Source organism: Hemicordylus capensis, chromosome 2 (genome assembly GCF_027244095.1).
Source record: "Hemicordylus capensis ecotype Gifberg chromosome 2, rHemCap1.1.pri, whole genome shotgun sequence".
Lineage (NCBI taxonomy): Eukaryota > Metazoa > Chordata > Lepidosauria > Squamata > Cordylidae > Hemicordylus > Hemicordylus capensis.
In genome coordinates, this window is record NC_069658.1 from 86,125,950 (window position 1) to 86,138,793 (window position 12,844).

Genomic DNA, 12,844 nt, shown 5'->3' on the forward strand with positions numbered 1-12,844 from the left:
TATTCAGTCCAAATATTCCATCAAATAACTATCAAATTGAATAGTTAGGGCTCTGAATAACTACGAATAGTAACTGTAGTGTTCAAATATATTCTGCGATATTTGGCTATTTAGAGACTTCTATTCTGCCTTTATTCTATGGTAAACAGTATAACTTTTTAATATATTATTATTTGGATTTATAAACCTCTGGTTGTGACTTCCTTGGAAAACTGCCTGCTTTATAATCATGTGCAAAGGTAAAAGTTCCCTGTGTAACACCACTCACACTCCAACACTCACCAACCACTGCTTATCCAAGCTTCTCCCCTCTCCCCCTCCCTCTCTTTTTCCCCTGGGAACTGTCTTCACTCTCTGTGTTCCTAAGGTTGCCAAATCTGCATTTTCACATTGTGCCTCTGCGTTTTATACAAATATTTCCTTATTTTCAGAAGTCTTACATCTGAATTTGTTTGCACCTGTGGGGTATTATCTTGTCTCTGTTCGCACTGAGATCCATTTGTTATTGACGCTTACACATTTGGTTTTGAGTAATTCCTCCAGTTTGGTCTCAAAGCATAGGAACACATGTGGGTAGTGTACATGGGTGCGAGCAAGCGTGATAACACCGCATGCAGGAACCTCTGACTGGAGGGATAGACCAAATAACAGTATTGTGGTTTCCATCCCTAAATTGGAGGGTAAGCACAACCCATAATTTATTATTTGATGTAAAAGCAACGTGTGGTTTGCTGTGAATCTGGAAGTCTACTGGTACACAGAAGAGGATGATCAAAGAAAAGAAAGGATTGTGCAAGCCTGATATATATGATACCATATATGGACTGGTAAAAATATATTGAAAAAACCATGGCTTCCCTTCCTTTCTACCCCATCCCCTTACTTCAACAACTTCTTGGTGGACTATGATGTCAACATCCAATGGCTCCATAGCTTGTGTGCACTTTGGAACTGCATTTTGAGTCTAGCTTCAAAACCAGGACATTAAGCCAACTTCACATCCTGGTTTGGAAGCCAGTGTTAAACCACAGTTCCCAGTTTTAGCCAAGCTGCACAGCAGTTTAAATAAACCAGGATATTGATGAGTGCAAGCTGAGGAATTAGGGGGAGTGAGAAGCACTATTCCCTCTAAGGCATGCGAATGTGTGCACGGACACAAGTTTTTTGATGTCCACTCAGTTAATTTTAGATCCCACTCAGGTTGAATCAGGAAGGCCCCATTCTGAATGCATGTGCACATACACTGCCTGGATACTACCACCCAGAACAAAACTCATTTTGCACAGAGATGAGAAAAATTAGAGGGATCACTGGTGGGAAGGAATAGAAGCACAGTTCAGAAGGGTTAGAAGCCACATAGTAGGAAACCATGGTTTCCTCTCATACCTGAACTAACATGTAATGTCAAGTCATAGTTTAACATCACATGTGAATCAAGTTATTATTTCAATTATCCTTATAACAGTCCACTAGGTATCTCTATATTATTTTCCCCATATTGCTGATGAATAGCTGAAAGAAAGTGGCATGTCTAAGGGCACGTTGAGTTCATGACTGAGGTGACATTTGAACCAATTTACTGGTTCATAGCTCAGTTTTAATACCACTGTACTACACTTGCTCTTAATAGAAGAGATTCTGAGAAAAAGAACAGAGATGCTAGTCTTCATTATCTTACCTGAGCAAGTCCTCATATCTGGCATCAGAGCATAGCCATCGCTGCAACTGCATTCGTAGCTGCCTTCTGAATTAGTGCAGTGGGTGTCACAACCTCCATTCATTATCATACATTCATCAATATCTATGGAGATGATATTCCAGAAAAATTATTAGGTGCCTTTATAAACTTGTAAAACATTCTTCCCTGATCTTTATTTCAGTTTTTAAAAAAGAATTTCCAGCTCTTATATTTGTCTTCCTTTCCCTTTCCTAACAGCAGAAGAAAGCAACTACTGCTAAAGTTAACTGATTGTATTATGATGCAACATTAAGTAAAATATAATAAAAATCAAAACGTAAAAGATAGTCAAGCAAAACTAGTAATAACGAGTAACTAATATTTTTCGAGTAGATTAGTACAACCGTTTACAGCTGGGTGGAAGTGATGAATTTTTACTTATCATGAAGGTTATGAAATCAATGTTCAGATGAAAACACATGTGAAACACTTATACTGAGATAAAAACGTGGATGTCAAACTGTCCAATACTTGCCAGTACAGCCTTGTCTATCTGGAGTGGCCTGGTACCCAGGATTGCAAGAGCACTGATATGTTCCAATCATATTCACACATTTGCCATTTCTGCACAGGTTATCACTCAGTGAACATTCATTTATATCTGAAAACCAAGAAATAGTTCATCTCCAGGTTACTGGGAAATTCAGAATTTAACAATGGATAAAATGTCAGTACTGCCATGGAAGGAGGTTGTGATATGAAAGTCTACCCTCATTCTGAATGCTTCCATATGTCAAAATAATACTTAAATTTCAATAGTGAAGAGCCTGTTCTCCTATTACGGGACTGAAATGGTGCCCCTTCCATGTGATGTTCTAATGTTACTAGAGTGGTAATGTTATATACACAGAAAACCAGAAAAATCACACTGCTCCTGTAAGGCAAGATCTGGTTCTAACATAAATTAAAATGCAAACAACTCCAGATATAGTAGAGCTGCATTTATGTAGGTCACAATATCTAATCATATGAAACCATTTACTCAGTCGCAAGATCCAGACAAAGGATCCCTTAAATCTTTCTCACCTTCTACTGAAAATGGCAGTAGTTCAATATAGTAAAGATCTGCACAATTTATTTTTTAAAAAACACTTCTTCCCTGTCTTTATAGGACAAAGCGGTTAACAAAACCAACTTCTAACTAACTAACTAACTAACTAAATATTACAAGAATAAAAACATAAAATAACACATTAAAACAACATAGATAATTAGCAGCAGCAACAGCAACAGCAACTATACAACACCACCCACAAGTAATTATTACAATTTCAACAGAAGCGAAAATAGTTGGAGCATCACAATGATAAATTTTCAGTTAGAGTCCTGGACTAGGACCAGGGAGATCCGAGTTCAAATCCCCATTCAGCCATGAAACTAGCTGGGTGACTCTGGGCCAGTCACTTCTTTCTCAGCCTAACCTACTTCACAGGGTTGTTGTGAAAGAGAAACTCAAGTATGTAGTACACTGCTCTGGGCTCCTTGGAGGAAGAGAGGGATATAAATGTAAAAATAATAAATAATAATAATGATTTGCAGAGGGTGTTTGCATCCTCATCAATGATTGCAAAGTTATAGGTAGTGACAGGTGAACTCCGCTCAGCTTGATCTGGAATTGGTATTTGTGAGTGTTCTCAGCAAGTCTTTTTTGGGGTGGGGGGGTGTCTTTTCTGAGAGTTCCCTCCTGGCTCATAATGATTTGAATTGCTCCTCAAAAATTCATCATTTTTTTGAGTGAAAGCTAAAGCATAATGCCATTAAATATCTCTGTAAGCCCTCCCCTTATTCTACTGGTAGGAGCTCTGCCCCAGCTCAAACTACAGCCACGTATGCTAACAGAAAGGCTTACAGAAAGTATATAAAGAGACACCATGTAAGCATTAGCTGATTTAAGATGGGGAAGCTTTCTTGAGGTTGAACAGGGAAGTTCAGAAATTGTACAGTTCCCTTCCTCCCAAGCTTTGGAGCTTCTCTGAACTCTGTCCCATACTGATAGCTCAGAGACTTCAGTTCTCTGAAGCCTTACAAGTCAGTTTGGGGTAGCTTTGTCACAGTTCCCCAATTTAGTGTCCAGAGCTTAGGAAAAAGGTAGATGAAATAAGCTTCCTGGTTGAGTGGATACATAGTTCAAGGAATAAATGGGAATTACATTGAGAAAAGAGGGTTAACTTAAAGAACTACTACATTTGCATCAGTAAAGCAGGCTGACCAGGCTGACTGCACCTGATCCAGAATCTCATTTTACATTCAGAGCATGAGAAGAACTTTTGGGGGTAATGAAACTTGATTCATAATATATTCAAGGTTTAGGAACTAGAAAAATGCATATTATAAACAAGGTGATTATGGACTACAGTGACATCACTAGTTATTTAACACAGAATGTTTCATTCTCAGTTATCTGAAACTTACCCACACAGTCTTCACGTGAGGAAGACAATTCATGCCCAAAAGGACACTCACACTGAAAGCTTCCTTCTGTGTTCACACATTTGCCACCTCTACAGAGAAGAGGGTTACGTTCACATTCATCTATGTCTAATAAGAAAACATGTGGAAGAGTTTTAATGGATGCTTTGAGATGAAGAAAGATAGAGTCAAAATACAGAAGTAATGATGAACCTATGACTCTCAGAGAAGATTGCTTTATATTGACAAGCACTTATTTCCTTCAGTGTTCATAATAAATAAAATGTATAATTGTATTGAATACAGGATACTAGGTGATTTGTTCATCACTGAGGAGAGGCACAAAAATAATAATTAGGATGTTTCACTAATGGTCTGCTTTGTGTGTTCTCCCCCAAAATTACAGAAAGATTTGTGGCAAAGTGCAAACAGCCAAACAGTGACAAAGGGGTAGTCACCTTTTGCTGCTGCTACTACTATACTGTGGAAACAAGTAAAGGTTTACATGCTCTAGTTAGCACACATTCTGGATTATTTTGATTTCTAGATGTCCTAAAATATGTGTGCAGTCCTGTATGACATTCAGAGCAAGGATGTACCAGATAGTGGAGCAGACTAATAGCACTTCCAGACTAATTGCACTGGTATAGAGGGAAAGGTATAATTTTTTTACTACCTTTCCTTCCCCAGGAAGCCCGCTCTGCCACCCCAAAATATGTCCCTATGGGAAACAGGACATAATTTTTGTAGCACAGAGGGTTTCCTGGGGAAAGGGAGGTAATCAAAAATTGCCCCTTCCCTAGTACACTGGTACAGTTAGTCTGGAAGTGCTAGTAATCTTCTCTCCTCTCTGCATAGTTTATTTATTATAGTTCATATACTTGATTGCTTAGTACAAGCACAATAAAAGGGTCTGACAAAATGGATATACAGTTATGAGCATGGTTTACAAATTCCAAAATGTATATGCATGCAGTGTGCAATAAAACCTCCACCACTTACCCATGCAGTTCTTCATCATCATAAATCCACTTTCATAGCCCTCAAAGCACTCACACTCAAAGCTTCCTGGAGTATTGACACAGGTACCACTTCCACAGAGGTCAGGTGAGATGTGGCATTCATCAATGTCTAGTTTCATAATGAATACATAAAGAAATAGTATGCCAATCACAGAAAAATCAAAGTAAATTAGAAAAATCAAGTAAATTAGATTTCATTTGCAGAGAATGTGGGCCAATGTTGCTAACTAATAATTCAAAATATAACAAGCATTATTCTTCTATCAGCTTTCCCAATCGCTACCCTCTTTCTGTCAACTCTTATCCTTCAAATGTCATTCTCAACGGTCACATTTTGGCTCCCACCTGTCACTCATTCTTAAGCTGCCCAACTTTCCACCTCACTCTCCAGCTGTCACACATCAATGCTCTCACTTTCCCTTTCATTTTGACAAGTAAAAATAAAGAAGAGTCAATGAAGCTCTTCTCACGATCCATGAGAAGAACTGCTGTTGGGTCTGCGGGGAGAGCGGACTTAGCCTGCTCTCCCCACAGATGATCAAAGTGCAGCCCTGGGCGGCCGGATCGGTTGTCCACATGACTGCTGGCTCCATCACAGAGCCGGTGGAGGCTGTGGGGATCGGGGGCTGCACAGCCCCCCAGAAGTCCCAGGATGCTCCGCACAAGTGCATAGGGCATCCTTGAGAGACTCCCGAGCCCGGGAATCTGGCTGCAGCCTCCTGGTCAGGGGTCTACTCATGTGTCGCTACATGCTGCGCTTGGACCATTAACCTCATTTAAGGGGAGGGGGAATTAGGCAGGCTAGCTGCTTTGGTGGTTCCAATGAACACTGGAAAGTGTTCATGCTTTCATGCTCCCTTAGCCTACTTTCCAGTGATCGTGGGAATAGCCTCAAAGTCTGCTGAAAGAGTTCTAAGAAGCTATATAAAAAAAGCCTGCTTTGTGTCAAAAAGACAGAACCATATTGGGAGCTTCTCCCTGGTCTTGCGGCGGATGGGGGGAGTCTTTCAACAGAAAAGGAAGAGTAAAATTGACCTCAGTCTTTTGAACAGGAGGTGGTGCTATACCAAATATATGTTCTCTTCTGGACACCTAGAAAAGACTTTTGGAGATAATTTTGTTTCCTACTTTTAGAATTGCTTAGAAGAGTTAAGCTGAGCAACTGCATTTTCCATCAATCAATCACTAAAAAAACCAAGAAAACCACCAGCTATACCAATTTAACATCCAGAAAAACCTTGATAGAAATGCCTTACCACCCACACTTTATACTGTCCCAACTCATTGAATTTCCACAGTTCCAGAACAAACTTCTTTTCACTTTTAATGTGTAGCCACCCACAGTGCACACACCCATTCATCATCGTTGCAGAAGGTCTCAGGCTAAACCCGAGCTTCAGAATTACTTCAGCACCTGCTGAAGAATGGCATTTATTTTTTAGGACTATGCCAGACACTATGCCACTGATTTACTTAGACAGGCTGGGACAATTTCTGGCTAAAAAACTGTCTCTGTCAGTGCCTGTGTGAATGTTCTGGTTGTACAGTATGCTGGCAGTGCATGTACAGCACCTGGAACACCACTGGTGATAATAGTGAAACCTGTTATTCTAACTAATCACTCAGTGGCATAGGGAAGGCATAGGTGGCCCATGTTAAAGTTATGCCCACCACCCCCCAATCCCACCACACATAGCATCCCTTCTCTATTCCCACCATGTGCGGCAGCCACCGGCAGAGGCAGCCTCCCTGACCAAGCAGCCCAGGGTAGACTGCCCTGCCCCTGCCACTCTGCTGACTATTGTGAATGCTCAGCAATCAGCTGAGCAGGGGCAGGGCAGCCTACCCTGGGCTGCTTGGTCAGGCGGGCTCACTCTCATGCAGGGGGGCACCACATCACTGGGTTCCTGTGGCAGGGAAAGAAAGAGTGCTGTTTGGGAAGGGCTGCTGCATGGGGGGGGGGCGACACTGGCTGCCCATCATGGCAAGGAGAGAAGGGGCAAGCACGGCAGCCCCAGAAAGAACTAGAGGCAGCCCCGGTGGCAGCTCTGCACCAGTTCTTCAAAACTGTGTGCGCAATTACAGCTCCATCCCTTTAATCAAATAACCAACTTTTATTAAATCCCTTTCCCATTCCTTCCATATTGTTATGAAAAGATAATAATTCCATATAATAATGAAGATCACTGTTCAGTCTGAAGAACAATCAGATTGCATAGGCTCATCCTATGTCTGTTAGCCCCTGAGTATAAGTCTATAAGTGACTGCAAGGGCAATCATGGTATGGGACAATTCATCAAGGCAAGTTCGATTATGTTACTCTCAAGGCCTAAAAGACTTTACATGTTAGACGTGTGTAATGGTGATCAGACTTTTTATTTTAACATGAAAAGAAGCTGTGAATTGTAGTGGAGGAATGGCTAATAGTAGTGGAGGTTAACCATTTTGCATCTGGCTGTTTTTCTGTTCAAAACTGAAGACACACATCACTCAGGTGGAAAGGGGGGCATTTTGAGCAGAAAAACAGCTGGGAAAGGTCAATCAGTTCCAACCTCCCATCATTTCTCCACTCAAACACACAGCCTTTTGCAGATGCATTTCATTTAAACAAAATCTTTTGTGGACTGTTAACACATATCTGTGCGTGACATCTATTTTGACTTTCTGAAGAGTATGAGTTGATCCCAAAACTTATGCTTTTAAAACTGTATTTATTACAAGGTCATTGCAGGCTAACTGTAGAAAGGATATGATAGTGTTGAGGAGCACTTAAGTATCCAGACTGCTATTCAGTCTGCAAGCCACATTCTGGGAGGAAATGGGGGTTCACACTTCTCTTGTTATTTCCCAATGCTTCTCTTGAACAGTCTGTCCCAAACTTCAAAAAACAACTGCCATAAAACACTGAAAAATAAAACTCACCTGTACAGTTTCTCTCTTCCATATCTAAAGCAAATCCATTGTTACATCTACATTTAAAACTTCCAATCGTGTTTCTGCATTTGCCATTTGTGCACATGCCAGGGAACACTTTGCACTCATTTATATCTGCAATAAGAAAACAGATTTGAGACTTCATAAGAACATAAGAACAGCCCTGCTGGATCAGGCCCAACGCCCATCTAGTCCAGCATTCTGTTTTGCACAGTGGCCCACCAGATGCCGCTGGAAACCACAGACAGGAGTTGAGGGCGTGCCCTCTCTCCGGCCATTACTCCCTTGCAACTGGTACTCAGAGGCACCCTGCCCTTGATGCTGGGGGGCCCACAGCCCTCCGACTAGTAGCCATTGATAGACCTCTCCTCCATGAAGTCATCCAAACCCCTCTCAAAGCCATCCAGGTTGTTGGCTGTCACCACATCCTGTGGCAGAGAGTTCCACAAGTGGATCACACGTTGTGTGAAAAAGTACTTCCATTTGTTGGTCCTAGACCTCCTGGCAATCAATTTCATGGAGTGACCCCTGGTTCTAGTGTTGTGTGAGAGGGAAAAGAATCTCTCTCTCTCCACTTTCTCCACACCATGCATGATTTTATAGACCTCTATCATGTCTCCCCGCAGTCGTCTTTTTTCTAAACTAAAAAGCCCCAGGTGTTGTAGTCTTGCCTCATAAGAAAGGTGCTCATACATAGGACAGCATCCAGACTAGTTAATCATGACTAAGCATTGAGATCAGTAGGGTAAAGTGTGTCGTTGAGTCGATGTCTACTTCTAACAGACTCCTGTAGTTTTTCTTTGGTAGAATACAGAAGGGGTTAACCATTGCCATCTTCTGCGCAGTATGAGACAATGCCCTTCAGCATCTTCCTATATCGCTGCTGCCTGATATAGGTGTTTCCCATAGTCTGGGAAACAGACCGGCGGGGATTCAAACCAGCAACCTCTGGCTTGCTATTCGTGTCATTTCCCTGCTGCGCCATTAGGTGGCTTATTGAAATCAGTGGGACAAGTTAATCATGACTAGCATAAGTCTTGAATTTCAATGGAACTCATTTTGACTAAATTAGTCTGGATCCTCCTGTTCACAGTGTATGCAATTCAAGTGCCGATTCATTAAACAATGCTGACTCACAGATACTATTTTATCTAAGAGATCTGGAACTCTAGTAAAGACACCTGATGTTTTAATTCTGTAAGTGATCCTTCCAATTGCATGTTATGAGGATACAGGCATAATAATAAAAAATTTAAATCAGATACTATCATTCTCAATGGCTGGTAGAAGTAATAGGAAATAACTTAAATCAAAGAAGAAAGGGCTTAGACCAGTTGTTCCCAGGCTGGTTGTGGTGTTTCAGGTTAATCCATTCCTTGATCCAGGCGGGATGATGAGGATTACAACAAAGCATAGGAAGCACTGACAAAATATCCCTTCCCCCGAAAATACTGACTTTGAAGCATATAAGTTTTATCAGGCATCGCAGAGTAAAGGGGAATGCATGGATGAATTTCAAACATGTTTGAGACATCTTGCTGCTTCCTGTGAATTCACCAATATCGACAGAGAAGTAAAGATTCAAATACTTTAGGGATGCATCTGCCCTTGTCTCAGGAGACAGATACCGAGAGATCTAGATCCGTCATTGCAGAAAATTTTAGACATTGCATACGCCTATGAAACAGCTGAACTGCATGCCCAGTTAAAAGAATCCCAGAATGTATCTGCTACAGAGGAATCTGCAATGTCCATCAGATCAATAAGGAGAAGGAATTTCAATCTTCTCACATTATGATGAAGGAAAGACAAAACATCTCATGCTATCATTGTGGAGGTCATCCTCATGAACTCACTCATCCTGCCAAAGGAAATGCGTGTCACAAATTTGGCAAACTAAACCACTTTGCTGCAGTTTGGAGGTCACAACACACTTCATCCACAAAGTTTGGTAAGTCAATACATAAGGCTGTTAACAAGATTGTATCAGACTCTATGGATGACTCTGGATTATACCGACCTCCTGTAGTGGCAAATCCAGATGACAGAAGCATTGAAGGAAAAGATCACCCATATACTTTCACTGTCTCTACCATACACAAAGCATTAGGTGATCACAAAGAGTCAACCAAACTGTACCATTCTGCTACAGGGACAAGAGATTGAGGTCCTCATAGACACTGGAGCTACATTCAATGTGATGGACAAACGAACATATGATATGTTACTTGACAAACCAACACTTCAAAATACACCAGTGAAGATTTATGGATATGGAATATATCAGCCATTACAACTCTGTGGATATTACAACTCTGTGGACATCTGTGATTTAAAGATGCCAAAACAACTGCAACTTTTCTGGTCACAAAAGATGGACCAGATACTCTTCATAGTTGTGATACAGCACTTGCTTTGAAATTCATTTATATGGCTTACTATGTTCAGCCAACATGGCTGGACCAGGTTCTCCATGATAATGCATCTATTTTCCATGGCACTGGGAAACATAAGACTTGTCAAATCAAACTCCATGTAGACACCTCAATAAAGCCTTTTGTTTTGCCATAGACACATTCTGTTCCATGTATGGAAACTAGTCGAAACATTAGAACGTATAGAAAAACTAGAAATTATTGAGAAGGTAGAAGATCCAACTGGGTTTCTCTGATTGTCGTGGCACCCATACTTAAACAAACTGGGAAAATTCACCTTGTTGTTGACATGCGGTCACCCAATCAAGCTAACAAATGAGAATGCCATATCACACTCATGGTGGATGACATTACTGCAGATCTCAATGGAGATAAAATATTCTCCAAGCTGGACTTGACAGCTGAGTATCACCAGCTTCAGCTTCACCCTTATTCAAGATTCATCACTACATTCACCACTCATGTTGGTTTGTGATGCTATATGCGGCTTAGCTTTGGCATCTCATCTGCTGCAGACATTTTTCAAAATGTTGTCTGTGAAACTCTGTCTGGGCTGACTGGGTGCTAAACCTTAGTGATGACATTCTCATCTTTGGCATTATGCAGATACAGGTCAGGTATCCTTTATCTGGACACCCAAAATCTGGACACCACGGCAGGGAAAAGTGGGGGGGAGCCTCAGCTCACTTTAAAAATGAGGTCAAGCCGCCTTACTCAGGGCCAGGGCCATCTCGCCACTTCCTTCAGGGCCGGGCCGGGCCACCACCACCACCTTCTTCCACCTCCTCCGCTTGCCTCCTCCGCTTTAGCTGTCCACCGCCTCATTGCCGCCATTGTTTTTCGCTGCCCACCATTGCCGCCTCCTCCGCTTGCCTCCTCGCTGCCACCGTTGTTTTCCTTTCCCCCCACTAGAACTCTCATGAGCTCTTGCGAGAGTTCCACTGTGTAGCCTGCCCTAAGGCCCTGCCGTGGCTATTGTTCTGGATTGTTTCCAGCTCAACAGATGGAAGGGCAGAGGGAGAGAGAAGGAGGAGGGAGGCAGCAAGAAGGAGGTCTTTATTACAATGCTGCACAATGCCCAAGCCCTATCAATAGACGATTCAGAAATCCGGAAAAGTCCAAAATCCGGAACCTATCCGGTCCGAAGTAGTGCAGATAAGCGATTCTCGACCTGTAGAACATGATGAATGGCTTTTCTATGTTTTAGATCACCTGCGGCAATACTACCTCACTTTGAATACTGACAAATGTGAATGCAACAAAGATAAACTTGAGTTCTTTGGATATGTTTTATCAGCTGATGGTATTTCCTCATATCCAAGGAAAGTCACAGCCATTAAGAATGCACCAGATCCTCAAAATGCAACTGAACTTTGGAGTCTTCTTGGGCTTCCAACTTACTGTGGTTATTTCATCCCTAATCTAGTCACCATCACCCAACCTCTCAGAAACTCACTGGTAAAACAAAATTGTGGGAATGGACACCTGCACATCAAGACACCTTATCATGTTTAAAAGCATCTCTTTCAAGCAACTCCATCATGGCATATTTTGATCCTGAGAATAATACAGAACTCATAGTAGATGCCAGCTCCATGGGTCTAGGAGCCATACTGACAAAGGCTGGCTCTGATGGTTGTGTTTTCACCATTGCCTGTGCAAGCAAATCTCTCTTTGCAGTTGAACATTACTATTCACAAACAGAATAAGGAGCTCTTGCTGTTCTGTGAGGTTGTCTGCATTTTCATCTATATTTATATGGACGTTACTTCACACAATTGTTACTGATCACAAGCCTTTGCAGCCTATGTTTACCAGTACTTCAGCCCAACCACCAGCTCGCACTGAACAGTGGATGTTGTGTCTCCAGGCCTATAATTATGCACTGATCTATCGCCCTGGCAAGAATATTCCTGCTGATTATCCAGCCACTGTTCACACTGCTACTGAGCTGGCAGAGGTACATGTCCTCTTCTTCATGTTTCATGCCATTCCCAAGGCCATAACATTTAGTCAGGTACAAGAGGCCACAGCCACAGATTCCCGTCTGCAACCTGTCATAGCCACAGTTCAAGATGGAAAATGGTCTGAGTTCCTAAAAATCATGAACAGTGCTTCTTCTCAGGACTGTCTTTTTTGCAGTCTTTCTACAACATCAGATAGGAGTTAACTGCTACAGATATGAACCTCCTTCTTTGTGGCACTAGGATTGCAATGCCTCACAGCCTCTGGGCTCATACCATGAATCTAGCATGTGAAGGACATCAGAGTACTTTGAAACCTAAACAGCTACTTAGGGGGAAAGT

At 41.8% G+C, this 12,844-nt stretch overlaps 1 protein-coding gene across 2 annotated transcripts in view; it reads right to left on the reverse strand.

Annotated features, from left to right (window-relative positions):
• Positions 1–12,844, reverse strand: part of FBN2 (fibrillin 2) — a 272,503-nt gene that overhangs the window by 92,584 nt on the left and 167,075 nt on the right. For both annotated transcript variants that reach the window (XR_008317396.1, XM_053301249.1), the window contains exons 25-29: positions 8,092–8,217; positions 5,150–5,278; positions 4,151–4,276; positions 2,214–2,339; positions 1,679–1,801 (exon numbers count right to left, since the gene is read on the reverse strand). Coding sequence is in view for 1 of the 2 variants with exons in the window: in XM_053301249.1 (XP_053157224.1) it covers positions 1,679–1,801; positions 2,214–2,339; positions 4,151–4,276; positions 5,150–5,278; positions 8,092–8,217 (630 nt within the window). In the remaining variant the exon portion in view is untranslated. The remainder of the gene's footprint in view (positions 1–1,678; positions 1,802–2,213; positions 2,340–4,150; positions 4,277–5,149; positions 5,279–8,091; positions 8,218–12,844) is intronic.